This window comes from Conger conger, chromosome 1 (assembly GCF_963514075.1).
Source record: "Conger conger chromosome 1, fConCon1.1, whole genome shotgun sequence".
NCBI classification, from domain to species: domain Eukaryota; kingdom Metazoa; phylum Chordata; class Actinopteri; order Anguilliformes; family Congridae; genus Conger; species Conger conger.
The window spans coordinates 43,937,245-43,957,083 of NC_083760.1; the positions used below are offsets into that span (position 1 = coordinate 43,937,245).

Sequence of the window (19,839 nt, forward strand, 5' to 3'; positions counted from 1 at the left end):
TAGTTCTAGTGCTGTGTACATTTGTCTCATTATCTGTTCGGCCTGAGCATTCTCCATTAACCAATAACGCTCTTGATTAAAAACCTGTGCATTAAGCTAATTGACCCTTTTCAGGCCATTTTCAGGATGTCCCCATGTATGTAACAGCTTTTTATGTTGCTTTTGCTGCATTTATTTTTACATTTGTCCACCCCTCCCTGGATCAGAACAGCACATACAATCCCAACTAACACACGCTGAATTCAGAAATTTTAATCATTAACATTTGTAATGGACCTCGCTGCTTGTGTTTTTTTTATTTGTGCGTACCTTCTGACTTGGCAGCTTGGGCCGGGCCCCCGACATCATCATAAGACTGCCCATCTGTGATGATGATGAGGAAGTTCCTGCCCGAGTTGGCCTTGTGCGGCTGGAAGAGGTTGGCAATGGTGTAGGAAATGGCATCACCAGTCGCAGTGCCTCCACTCATGTAGCGGATGCTCCGCAGGGCATCCAGGGCTGCCTCTTTGTCTGTGTGGTCATTAAAGTCCATTTCCAGCTTTTGGTCGTAGGTGAACTGTACTGCACCGACACGGGCCCCCAAGTCCGAGATCTCAAAATCGTCGGTGATGCCAGCCATGAACTCCAGCACCAGCCGGAAGTTTGCGTCGCCCACACTACTGGAGCCATCAATAAGGAAGCCCAGGTTGACTGAGTTGTAGCAGGTCTTGCTGCACAGCATTTGATCCACTGAGCAAATCTTCTGTGTCAAAGGCTTCACATACTTATTGGTGCTGAACCAGCTGGGCATGTTGAAGGAGAAGAAGCCATTGTCCTGGCACACCGCCTGGGTTTCCCACACACAGTGATGTAATAATTGCACCTCACACACTTTGAATATGGAAATCTCAGACACTCAGAGACGCTAACTGCTATCTGGCTTCATCCCTGCCACCCAGAAAGCAATACATAATGAAGTCTGATGCATGTTCTCAGTGGTCATGTAAACATTGTGTACTTGGTGTACTTATTTTCTTTTCTTTTTTTATCTTAAAATGAATTTGTCATTTGTAGCAAAGCGAGTACAAATGAAATTTTTATTTTAAAAATAATATGTGATGCATGTGAACAGATTGTAAATCTGCGTTTTCTATCTTACCTGTCACACAGAACTTTCTGGGCATTTCAGGCCTTGACCAAATACATATCTGAAATACAAACTTTACAACCAAAGCAGGGATACCAAACCCTATTCCCTATTCCCCCATCAACCCTATTCCTGGAGGTCTAACATTCTGTAGATTTTCATTTCATTGACCTACCTGATTCTACCAATTAGAAGTCTCTAGCTGTTGAATGAGGTGTGGGTCAAAGACAAGATGCCTCAATTTCTGTCCCCGAGCAGTTACTCTCATGTTTAAAAAACAAAATGTGTTTACTGTTTTAAGTCATTCACCTCTGACCCCTTTGTAGGCGTCAATACATAATTATATTTAACAATAATAAATTCAGTGATTTTTTAATACTAAAGTGCAAAAATGTCATTCAGCTACATGCTCTCCACCTAAAATCAGTAGAGAATACTTTGTAAAACACAAAAAAACAAGAAATAAATCATAAACTATATGTGTCCCCAAACACAAATATTTGTCAATGTCCTTTAGCAACATAATCATAAGAAGCCATTGTGAACTTAAATCACATGGCGCTAGTTCTGGGACATGCCATGTGATCACTCAGAGGACCACAAAATGTGGAGGTAAGTTGTACTCCTCAGTTTTAGATAGCTTCACCTTTTTCCTCTGTGGTACCACTTCTCAAAACTTTGCATGTCATTCAGATACATGTCAAGAAAGTGTACATAAAGTTATATATTTATATTATATAACACTTAGCTCCATGTCGAAAAAAAGTTTAACAGTGAAGGTCAAGGTTGTAAATAAGTTGCCAAGCAACTGCCTGTTAGGAATGGAAATGTATGAAAACCTGCAGGACTGTAGATCTCCAGGAACAGGGTTGGGCAGCCCTACTATTCAATGTATCAATCAATTTTATCAATATTAATGAAAATTGATGTTTTCAAAATTGTACATTTTACTGGTATCTGAAGGGTTAAAAGTATTTAAAAAGTATTTAAGTATGTATTATTTGACCAAGATCTGCACCATTTTAAGGATTTCATACCCCCTCTTATAAAACCGTTCACCTTCTGGGCAAAGTTGCGGTCCTGCACCATGCCAAGCTCCTCGAGTGTTGCTTTGGCCACAGTCACTAGGAAGACGTTGATGCCGGACTCTCGCGCCCTCATTGCTGCTTTCTCCAGGTCGTCGGAGGGCCACCCATCCACAAAAATGACCACCACACGTGGCAGACCTCGCCTCATACCATTCTCTGGGCTGAAGAAGCTTTCTACTGTGTGAAGCAGGGCTTTACCTGAGGGAATCATTCATCCACAAGCTGTGATATCAATCCACTGACAAATCCAAAAAGTCTGTCAAAAAGCTCCAGTGAACAGCCAGTTGCCCTGTGCACTGTCTCAATGTAGTGTAATAATTTACAAACCAACCACTCAACATCGGTGCATTCCATAGTGTAAATTTGGTGTGTTTTCTTCTGTCAGCATAGTTTACACAAATTGCATGTTGGCAGAATCTGGAACCATTCTAGATTCTTTACACTATTCTCAGTAAATAGGATGCTTATAATCATAGTCTAACACCTTAGTTTAAACCTTAAAGGGCCCTGATATCAATTGTAGGACCATCAGATTTAAGTGATTTCCAGCAAAACATTTTCATGTGTACTCAGCCTTGTGTTAAGGCAGTTGGTTCACAGATGAGTGACCTGTGTTGGAGTTGCCCCCTCTGAAACCCATCTCCTTGATAGCGGAAATCACGTCTTTGGGTTGAGTGAAGTTTTTCAGGTAAAACTCTGTCTTGGGTATTTCACTAGAAAAATGAGAAAGTGGGAGTAGTGGGATCAGTTTGCTAGCAGAGCTGCACTCTCTCAAAGTAAACTGATGTTATGCTCAATGATGAACTGTATTATACCCACTGCAGTCTCTGAAACTGGGCATTCTCAGTGCAGTTTACAGGAATCTAATCTTGTAAGTATAACTTCATTAATTCCGCTACAATCTCAGCTATATGGGAGCTCCTTCATGAATTGTGATTTCATTGTTTCATTTTTAATGAGTGAAGGCCGTGGAATCTTCCAGAGATGTTGCATGATTTTGGATTATTCCATCTGCATGCAGGCTGATTAACTCTGAGTGGTACTCTCTTCAAACTAACACAGGATTTTGAGCTTCCAAAAAGAAAAACCAAGGATAACTGTCCTTGTTTTTGTGCTATACGTCTAAGATATATTTCATTGCCAGATAGTGTTGCCTTCCAGTCAACCACAAAATATACACTGAGTAAGCACTTTATTAGGTATTTATTTACATTTTTTAGACTTCTACTGCTGCAGCCTATCTACATAACATAACATAACATAAGGTAATGGTGAGAACAGGCCATTCAGCACAGCAATGCTCGCCTTTTCCTACCCCTAAGTGTACCTACTGCCTAATTTGTATCAAGCCTGGTCCTGAAAACCCCTCGTGTTTCTGCCTCCACTACATGTACTGGGAAGCTATTCCACACATTGACCACTCACTGTGTGAAAAAATACTTCCAAATATCTGTACGGAATTTCTCCTTTGCCAATTTTCATTTGTGCCCTCTCATTCTGCTATCCCCTATAATTCCCTGCATTGCACTGCTGCCACACAATTGGCTGATTAGATAATCGCATGAATAAGAAGGTGTAATAAAGTAAACATTTTTTAATAAAGTGCTCAGTGAGTATATAATCGGCAGTATGTTTAAACTTCTGTCAGTACCTGTCAGCTGTTAACAAGGAAGGAAGATGAGCCCACAGCTCTGACCTACCTGACATGCACTACCCCAAAATGCGGTCCCGCCGGTCCAATTCGAAGCATCAGTGCCAACTTGCTAACAAAGCTCTTCTGCAGGTTGAAGCGCCGCTGTCCAATATTGTAGCTGCTGTCCAGCAGCATGGCGATGTCCACCTGGCAATCTGCTCACAGAGCCACAGCATATGTTCGGCAAGCACACAACCACAAATTCACAAAAAATAACATCAATCTTGCATTATTGGGACATTATATGACATGTCATTATTAAATTTCTGTTGTAGATGCACACTTGCATGGCTCATTTCACATAACCAGATTTGACACAGGAGAACAAAATGAATGCATTAAGTACACACGTGCTCACACACATTATTATACTTCGATAAATAATGAAAACATGACTTGGTAGTGTCCTCAGGATTTGGTGCCCATTGTATGTGTGTCTGCACACAGTGGGCTCCAGAATTATTGGCACCCCTGACTGACAATGCACAAAAACTACTTAAGATTAACTCAAAATTGGCAACAAAAATGCTCTACTTTATTAATGTTTCAATGGAACTGTAGGGTCCTCATACAGGCCACCAAAATAACGTTGGGATTTTACTCTCTATGAAACCGGGGCGCCAATTAATGTTATGTAGCAGTATAACTGCAAAAAGTAATCAGTCTCATAAAATTACTGTTATCAGAAATATCTAACCACAAATTTAGTATTTTAATGAATAATTAATAAAAATGTAATTAATAATTAAAATAACCGATATTAATGATTAAACATACCGATAAACTGAAGGTTGGAAGTTCTTTGAAAGATTACTTTAACTCGGCTCTCATGTCGGTTTACATTACATTACATTATTGGCATTTGGCAGACGCTCTTATCCAGAGCGACGTACAACAAAGTTATAAACCCATAACCAGGGATAAGTTCGCTGAAAGACCCTAGAGGGAAGTACAATTTCAACTGCTACCTGTACAACAAAGATAAGGACGAGGGCCAATTATTTTTATTTTATTTTATTTATTTTTTTTGAACAAAGAAAGAAACAAACAACAGAGCAAAAGTGACCAAAGTTAACTATCCAAACACTGCTTACCTAGCCAACTAAAAATACCGATACACAAAGCCCACATGTCCGCATGGTCCACATGTCCGCATGGCGGCATGGTGTTGTCACAGAGACAACAATTAAGGTTCGCAGGGAGGTAGGGAGGGATGGGGAGAGGTGCTGCTTGAAGAGGTGTGTAAGATAAGCTGGGGAAGCTGGGGAAGACCCTTTAACTGCTTGGAAGGCTAGCACCAATGTTTTGAATTTGATGCGAGCCATGACAGGCAGCCAGTGGAGGGAAGTAGCAGGGGGGTGACGTGAGTATTTGGGAAGGTTGAAGACCAGACGAGCTGCTGCATTCTGGATAAGTTGGAGGGGTCTGATGGCGGACGCTGGGAGGCCAGCCAAGAGGGAATTGCAGTAGTCCAGGCGGGACAGAACCATCGCTTGGACCAGGAGCTGGGTCGAGTACGGGGTGAGAAAGGGGCAGATTCTCCGTATGTTGTATAGATAGAACCTGCAAGACCGGGTCACCGCCGCAATGTTCTCGGAAAGGGACAGTCTGCTGTCCATCACCGCGCCGAGGTTCCTTGCACTGGGTGACGGTGTGAGTGTGGTATCCCCGAGGGAAATGGAGAGATCCAGATGAGGAGAGGTATTAGCAGGGATGAATATCATTTCAGTCTTGCTTGGGCTGAGCTTTAGATGGTGGTTGTCCATCCAGCTCTGGATGTCCCTCAGGCAAGCAGAGATACGGGCTGAAACCTGCGTATCAGACGACGGGAACGAGACGAAGAGTTGGGTACCGTCCGCGTAGCAGTGGTAGGATAGCCCATGTGCAGTGATCACAGGGCCAAGGGAGCGAGTGTAAAGAGAAAAAAGAAGCGGGCCTAGGACTGAGCCCTGGGGAACTCCTGTGGCGAGGGGCCGAGGTGTCGACACCGAACCAGCCCAGGCAACCTGGAAGGAGCGACCAGAGAGGTAGCACTCAATCCAGTCCAGGGCTGTGCCCATTGCTGACAGGGCAGACAGGAGGATGGAGTGATCCACAGCAGAGAGATCTAGAAGAATGAGGACAGAGAAGAGGGAGGCTGCTCGTGCGGCATGGAGTGACTCACTGACGGAGAGGAGCGCAGTCTCTGTCGAGTGGCCCGATCTGAAGCCAGACTGATGGGGGTAATGTGAATGATGTCCTTGTAGAAGCGGCAATGGTAATGTAACGTACTGTCCTGTAGAAGCGGCGATGGTAATGTGAATGATGTCCTTGTAGAAGCGGCGATGGTAATGTGAATGATGTACTGTAGAAGCGGCGATGGTGCTGTAAATGATGTCCTGGAGAGGTGCGCAGAGCTGGGATGTTCCCGTGGGCTGCGCGTTGTCGTCTGGTCCGCTCGGTTCTGGAAAAAATGTTCGCTGGTCCTTTTTCCGGGTGGAAAAGTTTGTTGCTGTGCTTTCCACTCGCTATAGGCCACTAAGTTACCGCGAGGTAACTAGGTGTGTCTGTAGGCCTGGTAGTGCGCTGTATAGCATTCAGCCTCTGTCCGAGTCTCGAAGCAGATGAGCTGAAGCAAATGGCCAAAAAGGGTGCGTCTAAAAAAAGAAGGAAAAGGAAAGTTTATTGCTCCCGCCATTATGGGATTGGCTGAAATGAGCTAGATGTCATGCGGGGTGGACGTCGCAGAATTGTCCTGTGGGATTGTGGGATTTTGGGAAATGCGGATCCTACAGAACCAACCAACATCAACCATTAATTTAATAAATTTCACATTTTAGTTTAATTTTAGTTTATCTCATTAATTATACTGCCTATTTTTTTGTGTATTGCCAGTCAGGGGTGCCAATAATTCTGGAGCCCATTCTGCACATGTTGGATGCTGAGCTGAAAATTGAGGAGCCAGAAAACATCACGTGAAATTGACTATTGGTCTTCACCTGGTATCAATTATTTTCCTTGAAAACTAAGTTTTCCAATTACCTAAATATTCCATTGGCAGGTTAACACACATCTTATTTCTTCACGCCATATTATGGAGATTAAGCAATAAATTACATTTTATTCACTGCCCACCAACAGTCTACACAACGTAATCAAATTATAATTGGGACAATGTTGTATTTACAGCTTACACAGAAAAATAAACTACTTAACCCTATCCACTGTGCCCGCTTGTGGTCGAGTCGTCAACGTCCCAAATTATTGTTGTGTTCATATTTGAAAAAACTGTGACGTAATAAAACTCCAGCATACCCCTTGCCAGGCTCACAGTATATAATCCTCACTGCACCACACCACAGATTCAGATAATAAAACACATATTCGAACAATCCTTGATAGCATTCCTCTATGTCAAAAAATAATATTCTAAAATAAGGACAAAAATATACAATTCAGAAGTTGCATGAATAAACACATTGTTTTTTTTAAAGCTCACTTTTATTGCACGCCCGGCCAACATATTTCCGGTTTGGTAGAAATATGTTTGTTTTGCAAATTATTCGACGGTTATATTTATGGTGCTAAATATCCCACCTGGTTAGTGAACCGATGACTGTATTTTGACTTCAAACATCAAAGTTTGTTTCATAATCCACTCAGCCATTTTCGAGAAAACTAACTATTTGCTGGGACTATACCTAGGCGAATGTCATCTTGAACTACTTCTTATTGTTGCATTGCTAGGTCATTTCAGTACATAGATAAACCTGTAATTTTACTGGCTAATGGAGGTTAACCTAATTTGTGTGATTGGCAAAGCAATTTTCTTTACATTCTGTATCTAAAAATATGTTTTAATAGAAAAAGAAGCTTTTCTGGTCATTCATTGTAGGAGAAAATTCACAGAACAAGGTGTTCTTCCTCTGTTTTATGACAAATCAATCACAAGTCAAAATCAGACTGAACCGCCAAACCATTAGAATTGAGCATGCTGGTTCCTCCAAAACTCTTAAAGCTTCAGGCCAAAAGTGCACCAATATGTATCACAGGCATGCTGCCTATTACTCATATAATCAATATGTAATCTGAATGAACCTATATCATTAATTACAGAGGAGCTTATGGAAATGCAAGAAGCCACAGTGTCAACTGTAGAATATGTAATCCAATGAACCTATATCATTCATTACAGATGAGCTTATGGAAACGCAAGAAACCACCATTAATCAAATGTTAAAGTACGATTAAGTATGCCAATATATTTTCTAACTGCGCATTTGTGCTAGAAGTACAGTGACCCATATGTAACCTGAGTTGAATACAATAATGTGTATGCTAAAAAGGAAAATTGGAAAGTACAGAATAGCACCATATTTTGCATGAATTCATCTTTTATGATTCCTATATGTTGCTTTGAGAACTGTCATTTTCAAGGATAGTTTACGGAACACGATGTGATAAGGACTCTTTGTTCTTATCGTCTTTGCCAAAATAGTTTGTGGGACGGGGGCGTCTTGAACAGTTTGCAGTCCAAGGAATCTTGCCTTGAAGGCTGTCTTTGCCAAAATAGTTTGCGGAGCAGGGTGACCTGACCGGCTTGCGTGGCGGGATGTCTTGCTTTGAAGACTGTCATGTTCAAGGACAGTTTACGGAACAAGATGTGATAAGAACATTTATTTTTAAAAACAGCGTACACAGCAAAATGTGGGCCTACGCATTGAGGCGCCACAGAGACCACCTGGTGTTTTTAGGAATGTTGAAAGAAGTGTATAAAATGTGTGTGAAACCAACAATCGAGGTTCAGTTCTGCAGAACTGATCCGGCTTTGTGCACTTCTGCTAATAAAGTCAGATTTTCCTGAAGAGCTTGCTGCCGTGGAGTCTTTTCCCTTGTGAAGTTGTTTTTCGACAAATTAGAATTCTGTCGTTTCCTAGACGCGACATCATGTGTCTGGACAAAAAGACATGCAGATTTTTGTTAAGATTTGGGGACACTGGGACATCTGGGAGCAGTTTTGGGAAAATTCATGTGGAATTTGAAGGCCAGTTGATATCTTTACCAATTTTTTTACACAAATTGACATCAAGTAATATAAAGTAGGGGTGTGAACGGTTAAACGGTAAACCGAAACTGATTTGTAACTGGTTACAAACAATTGATAACCAATAACCGTAAGCTCAGTTTAAAATAAATGCATGTTCATCACTCGGCATATTATTGTGGTTCTAAACTATTCTAAACTGCCAATTGACAACCTTCAGTAGTTGAGCAAGCAATCTGGCCATTTCAGGGGGTTTAAAATGCAAACACCACAGGGAATTGAATGCTACAGTATTAGAGTTATCAAATAATTTCTGTAGCTGTTGGTTGATTTATGGCTTATTGTAATACTATGTCGTTTCTTAAGGTTCAGAGAAGATCCGTATTTATTCATTGACAACTACCTGCAAACTGAGCGTAGATATGCTGTATCTACAAATAAACAAAGCAATACATTATTTGACAAGTGTTGCACTAAATATTACAATATGCTGTACACAAGCAATCGGCGGCCATTTCAGTGGGTTAAGAATGAAAACACTGCATGGAATTGAATGCTACAGTACTATTGTTGTCAAATATTTTTTGTGTGTTTTAAATCTGTCGATGTTAGTTCACGTATGGCTTAATTATATGGCGTTTCTTCATCCATGTTTATTCGTTGACACATGCAAATGAAAACTAACGGCAAACTGAACTTCGCTTTCCACTATGCGGTATATACAGAAAAAATAAATAAAGCAATACATTATCATTGGGCTATTTATCCATTGGATATTGAAAGCGAAAATTCCCCGCTTTCAACGAAAACACATTAATCTCACCACCATGATTGTCCCACACTATATAAAATGCATTGGGATATAAAATGCAAGTTTACTGTTAGATAAAAATATATTGTACAGAGACCTGTATTGGCAGGAAAGTAAAATCATTAGACCAGTCGCCTATGGTAAAATGGACCCGGTGTTATAATTCCATCAGCCAAATAATGCGTGACCACAGAATTTTGAGTGCACAACCCAGTCTGTAACAAAGTTGTTCACAGCAGCATATTTACAGATTACATGCCAATCAAGTCTATCAGGCAGAAGCCATAGGGATGAGGGATGAAAACATGAAGAATGATAATTTTAACTGCATTTGTATTTAAAAAAAATGACACGCCTAAACTACAGGGATTTCTGCAACTGTGAGGTTACACTGCACAATGTAAATGTAAATATTTAATTTGGCAATTAGGCTGACTTACCATTATCAGACAATGCTGACATTTAACTATTGAGATGACCCATAAAGTTTGAAAATGCAATTCAATTTCTCAGTAATTCAGTAAAAAAAAAAAGATACGACCCGCAGCGTATGCAGTATCGGTTAACAGGTTAACCATTTAAAAAATGGGATGGCAACTGGTTACAAAAACTGATGATTTGTCACATGCCTAGTATAAAGTAGTTATGGGTTGGTCCATCACTTAGAAATTGAGATATTCAGTGCTAAACTATAAAAACATTTAGTAATTATTTTGTATTTGAATGTGTCTTATGTGTACACTGTATGTACATTCTCTTACATAACTTCAGGCTCAAATTTCCTCTTCTTAAATTTAAGTCTTCATTACTACTGTATATGCAGTAAAGTCAATATAATGCACAGACGATGTCTGCTTCAACAGTGGTGTGTGTTTATATATCCTTAAATAAGCAAACTTGCCTCGGTCATGGTTATTACACTGTCTTTGTAGAATAGTCTATCATGCTAAATTTAGACATTGTGTCTGTTCTATAGAAAATGTTTTATATTGTATAAACTATTCGATGAAATAACTTGTAGTAGGCTAATTCATTTGGTGTTGGTATTATTTTCTGATATGCAAAGAGTGCTGCCGAGAAATATGTTTGCTGTTTTCCAATGTGAAGTGTCTTGATCATAAGATCGCCAGTCTAATGCATAAAATATTGAGCACCATTTCGCTGCCTGGTGTGAAAATGCCTTGGAAAACTGGTCGCATAAAAGAAAGGATAAAGAGGACCAGGAGGAACAGGTAGCAAAGCTACCTAAACTGGATGACTTAAAAAAAAAAAATCGCTCACTATTCTCAGTAGCAGCTGCCCATCGCAATCACTGCACCCGGCAGGCTACTATAGCCTACTTTTTCATGTGAAAATCCAGCTACATTTGGCTGAAAAGTTAAAGTTTTATAGCAACTAGGACATAGCCATGCTATATCCCTGACCTATATTGGGGTTATCCTAGTCCATCAAAACATGACATGTAGATTTCACTTTTGCTGATTGGGTTGTTTCAGCAAACTCAAATGCAAAACTGCAGCAACATTAATGTTGGCTAAGTAACTTCATTCTTACATTGCACAATCTTGCAATGATTAACATTAGTCAAGTCCATAATTTAACATTTAAGTCCATAAATGTACTTCACTGGCATTGGATTCAAATTAGCCAAGAAGCTGCTAATTTTAGCAGTTACTGTGAATTACATTTCAATTCGTGTCCCAATAACCAAAGTAACTCATGAGCCAAATAAATTCAAAGTATTGTCTGAAAATATCTGTCTAATGGTGCTGTGTTGTGTGTTTGTGTGCGTGCATATTTACATTTACATTTTAGTCATTTGGCATATGTCGGTTATATGTGTTTGCATGTGTGTGCCTGCATCTTAGTGTGAGGAAGGGCCCCAGGGCCCATCCGAACTAAAGACTGACAAGTGCGTTGAGGACCCTAGAGGGAAGTACAGTGAACTACGTGACTACCAACAGCTGTGCAGATCTTATCGTGGCTACAACGGGGATTGAAGTGCCAACCTTGTGGGTCCCATAACCACTAGGCTGCAGGCTTGCCATATATGACAAGAACGGTCTTGCAAGATAGAGTTACATGCAATTGATATGCAATGCGTGCTTGCGAAGTACGCATGTGCTAGCGTTACAAAACAAGCAGTAGCAGCCTTTCCTGGCAGTCTCTACTCTCCACCTTTTGTATGTCATTTCTTTTTCAAACGGCTTCACTATGGTTTTGTGCATACATTTGTTTCAATTGTAGACAAACTGTAACCTACTTAAAACATTAAAGTGAACAAAGCATCCCTTTCACCCACTGTTCTTTGACTAGCTAATTCATTTATTCCTGTTACTAATGCATTCAGTCTTGTTACCCAAAAACACATAACTAACTAGCGCTCACGAGTTAGCCGACTCGGCTCGGTCAACATGATAGCTGAGCCAAGTCGTAAAATGTTTTTAGCTAAAGGCTACGTTGTATGCTTTAAATTGGTGACTATAATACATATTTATCACCTCATTTTTATTCTTCGGAGGTTTATAGCAACATTTATTGCGGTAAAAACTTGAATTGGGAGCTTGGCAAGCTGCAATCTGTTCTTGTTGGGCAAGAATGCATCCTCGATAAAAGTGGCGGATCAAGAACATATGCTGGTATTTTATCCGTTCTTCTTTTCTTGCGTTCTTGAAATTTGAACCGTATTTGGGCTGTGAATGATGACATTAAACAAGTTCATGAGAACACAATAACAGACAAGAATAGATATTGGGCTCATTCCAATAATTTATTTTTCTCCATATTTTCCTTTCCTTCCTTCCTGACCAGCTCTTCAGGAGCATTTGGGGGTTAGGTGTCTTGCTCAGGGACACTTCGACACAGCCCGAGCGGGGGATTGAACCGGCAACCCTCCGACTGCCAGATGACTGCTCTTACAGCCTGAGCCATGTCGCCCCCAGACTTCTGGCAACTGGGGTGTGTCTTTATACCTTTTTCTTTCATATTTTCCTATCCTCTCCCTAAGGGTGGGGCAAGGGGCAAGAAAGGGAGAAAAGAAAGGGAAAAAGACAATAAAAATAAGGGATTAGAATTAGCCCGTAGAAAAACACCCCAGTTGCCAGAAGTCTATGAGGGTGTGCGACTATAGAATAAGTGGAAGGGAACGGCCACAGAAAAACACCAAAAAAATCTTTTGCCACAGCTTTCTTTGATTGGCCTGTCACGTGAACAAGGTCATGTTGTCCCTTTTGCAGATTGTAATGGCTGCCTTCCTATGTTGCACCTAGCAACAACTGCTATTCTATGTGAAATTAGCTACAGTTGTGTTCAAATAAATAGCAGTATGTTAAAAAAAGTGAATAAAGTGTGAATATTTTTTAATAGCTTTCAGTTCCATATTTCAAATGTAGTGGAAACATTACACATTCAATTCCAAATCAAAGCATTAGCAAATTTTATCAAGTCTGCGTTATTCTTTCACAGGAAGCAAAGAAAAGGAATATTAATCTGTTCCAAAAAATGGCAGTGTCGACATTTTTCTCCTCAAACTGTATAAAATGAAGACATTTTTCAACATTTTACTTAAATTAGTGAACTAGTTACATAAGCATTGTTTTTGATAACTGCAGCGCATCTGCGTTGCATTGAGTCAACCAACTGCTGGCACCTAAAAACAGATATTTCAGCCCAGGATGAACAAACTACATTCCACAGTTCCTGTGAATTTTTGGGTTTTGCTCCAGAAACTGAATTTTTAATGTCACCCCACAAGTTTTCAATGGGGTTTGAGGTCGAGGGATTGAGCTGGCCACTCCATTACCTCAATTCTTTTTGTCTGGAACCAAGACGTTGCTCGCTTACTCGTGTGTTTTGGGTCACTGTCTTGTTGAAACATCTATTTCAGGGGCATTTCCTCTTTGGCATATGGCAACAAAATCTCTTCAAGTATTTTGATGTATTCAAACTGATCCATGATCCCTGGTATACGAATCCAACACCGTAGAATGAAAAACATATCCATACCATGATTTTTGCGCCACCATGCTTCACTGTCTTTACAGTGTACTGTGGCTTGAATTCAGTACCTGGGGGTTGTCTGACGTACTGTCGACGACCACTAGACCTGAAAAGAACAATTTTACTCTCATCAGTCCACAGAATGTAACGCCATTTCTCATTGGGCCAATCGATGTGTTCCTTCGAAAAATTTAACTGATTCTGCACATGGCCTTTTTTCAACAATGGTGCTTTACGGGGGCTTCTTGCTGATAGCTTAGCTTCGATCAAACATCTTCTGACTGTAACAGCACTTACAGGTAATTGTAGATCATCTTTGATCTTTCTGGAGCTGATGAATGGCTGAAACTTTGCCATTCTGACTATTCTTTGATCCGTTTTAACAGTAGTTGCTTGTTTTCTTCCGCTTGTTGCCATTTTAAAGCATTTGGGATCATTTTAGCTGAGCAACCAATAATTTGCTTCTTTATATGTTTTCCCCTCTCCAATCAACTTTTTAATCAAATGATGTTGTTCCTCCGAACAATGTTTGGAACAGCCCATTTTACTTAGCAATTCAGAAGGAAATATATTTTATAACAATGTGTAAACATTTGCTTCCCTTCTTCCTTAATAAAGGACAATTAATGACACGTGTTTTTTCACAGAATGAATTAATTCTCGAATTAAACTTGCAAGAACTTACTCAGAACTTGCATGTCATGACATTTGGGTCTGCTGTTTTTATATTACACTACTACATCTACAAGTATTTGCCATGCAGAAATATCACTACTACTAATAATAGTGGTTCATCAGGTTACTGATGTTGTACTGCTATTTTCTTGAACACAACTGTAGCTAGCTTGTTTGCTCCCTAAGAAAATTAACCAACATTAACACGCAGAGGTGGTACAGGTTATGAAAATACAGCATCTTTAAAAAAAATAAAAAAGATAGCTAGGCTGATGTTATTCACTGACTGCAATCCAGTTTTATTACAAATGTTGAGTGTTATATCTTTGGTGAAATGCACTATTTAATCCACTTTTGTGGGTAGCCCTATGGATCCATTGAATGTCGGTACCTAATGTAGACCCTTTGGCTATTGAGAGACTGGTGAGCAGGCATTTTGTGAAATTCGATCCTTGCTCCTTGTGTACTGTTCAGAAACGGTGTTTATAACATCAGGCGATATATTCTGAACACAGGAAAGTCGTGTTTATACATAATTATCTGTTAATTCTCATTAAACTTCTGCATGAAGCGGCCGCTGATCAATAAAGCCCTTGATTTCACCCAGATGCTAATGCATGAAGATTCAGCAAAGAATGTTCAATGTAACAGAAAATGTTATGTCCGTTGATTTGTTTTTCAAAAAGACTGCATTAACGGATCTTCAGGCTACCCATTGTTTGTAGTAAACAAACAAGACCGATATCTCTCAATGCAGGTGAAATACATATTTCATGTACAAGGAGTCATACTTGCTTAACTGTTCTTTTTAACATTTTCAGGTTGCGGATCACATTCACTTGTCCCTTTTAGCTGAACTGAACTAATGAAATGGACTAACCATAAGGATTCTAACCATGAAGGTGGATTCAAAGTGATCAAGAATAGATTCCACCAAATATCAAGATATTTTAGAGGCTAATGTTCAAAAATCAGTCCAGACATTGACATTGAAGAGAGGTTGGGTATTCCAGCAAGGCAATGATCCAAAGCATATCCCGAAATCAACCTTGAATACCTCCAGGAAAGACAGATGAAAGTTTTGGAATAGCCACCACAGTCCTCCAGACTTGATTATTATTGAAAATCTGTGGAGAGATCTAAAAAATGCTGTACATGCAATGAGCCTGATGAATATATATTTCTGAGCTAGAGGTGTTTTTCCAGGAAGAATGGGGAAAAATTCCAAAAGCGAGAATTGAAAGACTCTTCCCTGGCTACAGGAACAATCTGGTTACAATCTATGTTATAGTTGCCCGAGGAAGAGTTACAAAGTACTAACTGACAGGGTTCCCAAACTTTTACAGGGTCTTTTTTATTCATTTTGTCACTGTAACAAATTCTAATAAAAAGTAATCTTGCTTTAAAATTTGAAGAAATGTGTCATGTTTAATGAATGTCAGGTTGACTTCTATTCACTATTAATTGTAAAAGGCTTTTTGACCAGGGGTGCTCAAATCTTTGCACACCACTGCAAAACTCTTTTAAAAGTACAATGCACAAAAGTACAAAGGAACAATATTGGAATATACACAGACCAAGAGCAATCTGATGTCGGTTGTACCACCAAACTTCAACCCACATATCCTACTGTCATGTATTCATAACAGCCGGATAAATACCCCCAGGATAGCTAAAAACATAGTTTTACAGTGATATAGCCCATCCCTGTGGTGAAAGCTTAGCGTATTCTGCACAGATTTATGTTGGATAATAATGTGCCTGAAAGGCTCACTGACTGTTTTACACAAATCTGAATATTCATTCTGCTATGTGAAGGCAGCGATATTCCTAAACTGTCCATCACCTGATTATGACACATTATACTTTGTTGGAAAGGGTAGGAAACCTTGTTTGCTTAGGTATAGTTCTGGCAAATAGATAGCTGGAAAAAAAGTGTTCATTCATGCAAATTCTGAATTGTATATTTTTGTTCTTATATTGGAACATGATTTTTTGATGTAGAGACATAACATAATGGACCGGCCATTTATCCCAGCAATGCTTGCCTTTTCCTACCACTAAGTTTACCTACTGGTTGTTTGCCTAAAAGCTAAATAGTATTGAGCACTGTATGAAGCCTGGTCTTGAAAACCCCAGTGTTTCTGCTTCCACTACATGTCCTGGCAAGCTATTCCACACAGTGATAACACTCTCTGTGTGGAATTTATCCTTTTTCAATTTCCATTTGTGCCCTCCCATTCTGCTACCGAAACCCACCCTGACGGATCGCTTGTAGTTGACTTTGTTAAAAGCATCAATCTAATCCTAAAGTCTCCTTTTACCAAGCTTAAAGAGATTAAACATCTTAAGTCTATCCTAATAATTCTTATATTTTATACATGGAATCTATCTGGTTGCCTTTCTCTGAACCAGCATCTTTCTCATTCTTTAGATTTATACTCAATACTCTTTGCTATGCAACCGAGCATCCTGTTGGCCTTTTTTTATTTTACTGCTACCGCACATTGACTAGAACATGAAAGGCTTTAATCATCTATTGCCCCAAGTCTTTTTCAATTTATCAATTTTGTCCCACCCATAAAGTAATCCTGCCTCATGTTTTCATTTCCACTATGTACGTTAATTTAATGAAGTTAATTTCATTTTCCAAGTTTCCCATTTCATTCTTAGTGGTTTACTTTAGTAGATTCCAAACTGTTAGCTAAACCTCCTAGTTTTGTTTCATCTGCAAATTTAACTAAAGTACTTTCAATGCCTGTTATTTATGTAAATGAGGAAGAGCAGTGGCCCCAGAATCGAGCCCTGTGGGACTTCCCTCTATACCCTGCTCAGATAAAGTCCCTCCTACTCCCACTCTTTGAGTGACTATCCCATAACCTGCTCCAAACCCACTCGGAGATGGCTCCTGAAATTCCTACGATCTTCATTTTGAAAATAAGTTTGTCATGCGGTACCTAATCAAATGTATTTTGGAAATCTAAATATACAATATCATAAGCCCTGCTAGCATCAAAACACTTGGTAGCTGCCTCAAAGAATGCCAAAAGGTTTGTCAGGCATGACCTACCCATACGAACACCATGTCGGCTATCCCTTAGAATCCCTTAAAATTCCCTTGGAATTTTCAAGAAATAATTCCAGTTTGTAATAATTCCATTCCTCTAATGACAGATTCCAGTATTTTACATGTGATGCAAGTTAGACCGACAGGCCTGTAGTTTTCTAGATCAATATGGTCCCCTTTGTTATATATTGGTATTATATTACCTTGTCTCCAGTAATGAAGTATTTTTCCAGTTTCTAAAGACTGTAATAATGCTTGCCAGTCATATACAAATGATCTCACTTAACTCTGAGTACCGTAGGGAATATTCCATCGGGGCCTGCTGCCTTATTTATTTTCAGGTTATGTAATTTATCCAATTTCTTTAACCCCTATCTCAATATCGGCTAATATATTCTGAGTATTGAATATGCCTTCCATTCTATTAGTAACCTCCTCCTTGGTAAAACTGTCAACAAAGTAGCCATTTATGGCATGAGAAATATCTTCATTCTCATACAGCAGTTCTCTTGTGTTATTCTTAATGTACTCAACCCTCCTCTTAACCTTTCCTTTTCCTACTACAGTATTGAAAGAAATGTTTGAGATTACATTTTTCAATGTGCGCAGTTAGCCTTTGAAATAGCCTTTTGGCTAACCTTAGTTATTTTTTTACCTTAGCATGCATATTACAATATTCAGCCTTATTACTCTCAGTACTGTCCTTTATACATCTTATACAGCTGATTCGCAAACGCTTACTTATAGCTTTATTCATCCACTGTGGAGAGTTTTTTCAACTTACCTTTCCGCACCTTTGGAATGAATTTACATTGAGTATGAAGTATAACCCTTTTGAACCTGCTCCACTTTTCATTGACAGTTCTGCAATCAAGCTCCCAATCTATGTTACTTAAATTTGATCGCATCTTTTTAACCCTCAGAGGTCTGGAGTGTTGCCGGTGACACCGACAAGATCAGAACAACTTTCCTTTCCATTTGGATGATTAACTTTGCGAGATTTTACCAAACATATGCAATGCACATAATATGAATTGTTTTAAAATGTTTTAAATTGGATTAATAAGACCAATGCAATTTCTTCATCTTTACTGATTATATGTGAGACAAATTCTGGCCCGTCTCATTCACATTGAAATGAGGTGATAATTATTCTCTGGCAGAGGAGGGGCGATGCCACGTGCGAGAACGCTAGCTGTAAAGCACGATAAAATAACATGCAGAAGCATAGGGTGTTAACTTCTTTTGACGTAAAAATTTTACATCACTGAACACATTTAATTTTGGAAAATGGCACAAATGACTGCATTCCTTGTGGGAGAGTGGAGATGAAGCTGATACGGACGAAGAGCGATGTCATTTTGAACAACGAAAGGTGAACTTCATGAGTAAGTACATTTCTTGTGTGTGTACTGCAACTTCTCCAGCTTCGTTTGTATATTCAGTAATATGAGCGTCTGTAAATTCCCACACTCTAACCATTGGATCTCAAAATAATACATACGTGATGTGTAGTGGCATAGCCAGGATTTTAAAACTGGGCGTCCTCGCCCAATTAATATTAGCATACTGTATCTACGTTCGGGGAAATAGGCTAAACGGACCAACTATAAAATCAAGTGTATTTCTTACGATCATATAGGTAAAAACGTGTGCTGTATTGCTCTCTGTGTTTGTCTGAATATTCAGTAATACGTGTTTGTAAGTTCCCACTCTGTTCTGAATTTATGAACGATTCTAACCATTACATCTCAAAATAATAACTCTGTGTTTTTGTCTTTGACGTAGGCTAGTCGGTAGAGGCATCTTTGTTTGTAGGCTATATGATGTAACTATGTCACATGTCCAAACTATTTTTGTCTTTGTCCATAGTCTCTACAATGGAAGACAAGGATACTTTACCTCTGCGTCAGGTGTGAAGACAGTCTGGCCAATCAGTAGAACTAATTATTCAGCTAATTACCAGGTCCAGATTTGATGATCGTTGATATAGATTTTGGTTAGCGCAAGGTAAGCTATGTCTGAGGCCTACTCGCTGTGGAGAACTTGGCCTCTGTCCGAGTCAGGAGCAGAAGGGTGAAGAGAGAGTCCAAAGAGAACGGCAAAGAGCGGCAAAGAGGCAAGAGAGTGGCCAATGCGATTTCCGTAGCTCTTATACTGTAAGGTTTATTGCTTCAGTGTTAAAGTATTGGACTGTACTGTACCCAGATGTCATACCGGGCCAGTGTTTTAATTTTAGTCAATACATTTTAGTTTAACCCATTATGGACTAAGGCGCCCTATAGAAAACCCATATAAAGGCCATGTGACTTGAAAAACGGTCATATGATCCAATCCGTCTGTTAAGGGAGATGTAA

General features: G+C 39.5%; 1 protein-coding gene across 1 annotated transcript in view; it reads right to left on the reverse strand.

The window, feature by feature from the left end:
• Positions 1-19,839, reverse strand: part of coch (coagulation factor C homolog, cochlin (Limulus polyphemus)) — a 45,295-nt gene that overhangs the window by 1,210 nt on the left and 24,246 nt on the right. Inside the window, exons 8-11 of the mRNA XM_061229723.1 lie at positions 3,915-4,062; positions 2,824-2,927; positions 2,186-2,412; positions 310-826 (exon numbers count right to left, since the gene is read on the reverse strand). Coding sequence (XP_061085707.1) covers positions 310-826; positions 2,186-2,412; positions 2,824-2,927; positions 3,915-4,062 — 996 coding nt within the window. The remainder of the gene's footprint in view (positions 1-309; positions 827-2,185; positions 2,413-2,823; positions 2,928-3,914; positions 4,063-19,839) is intronic.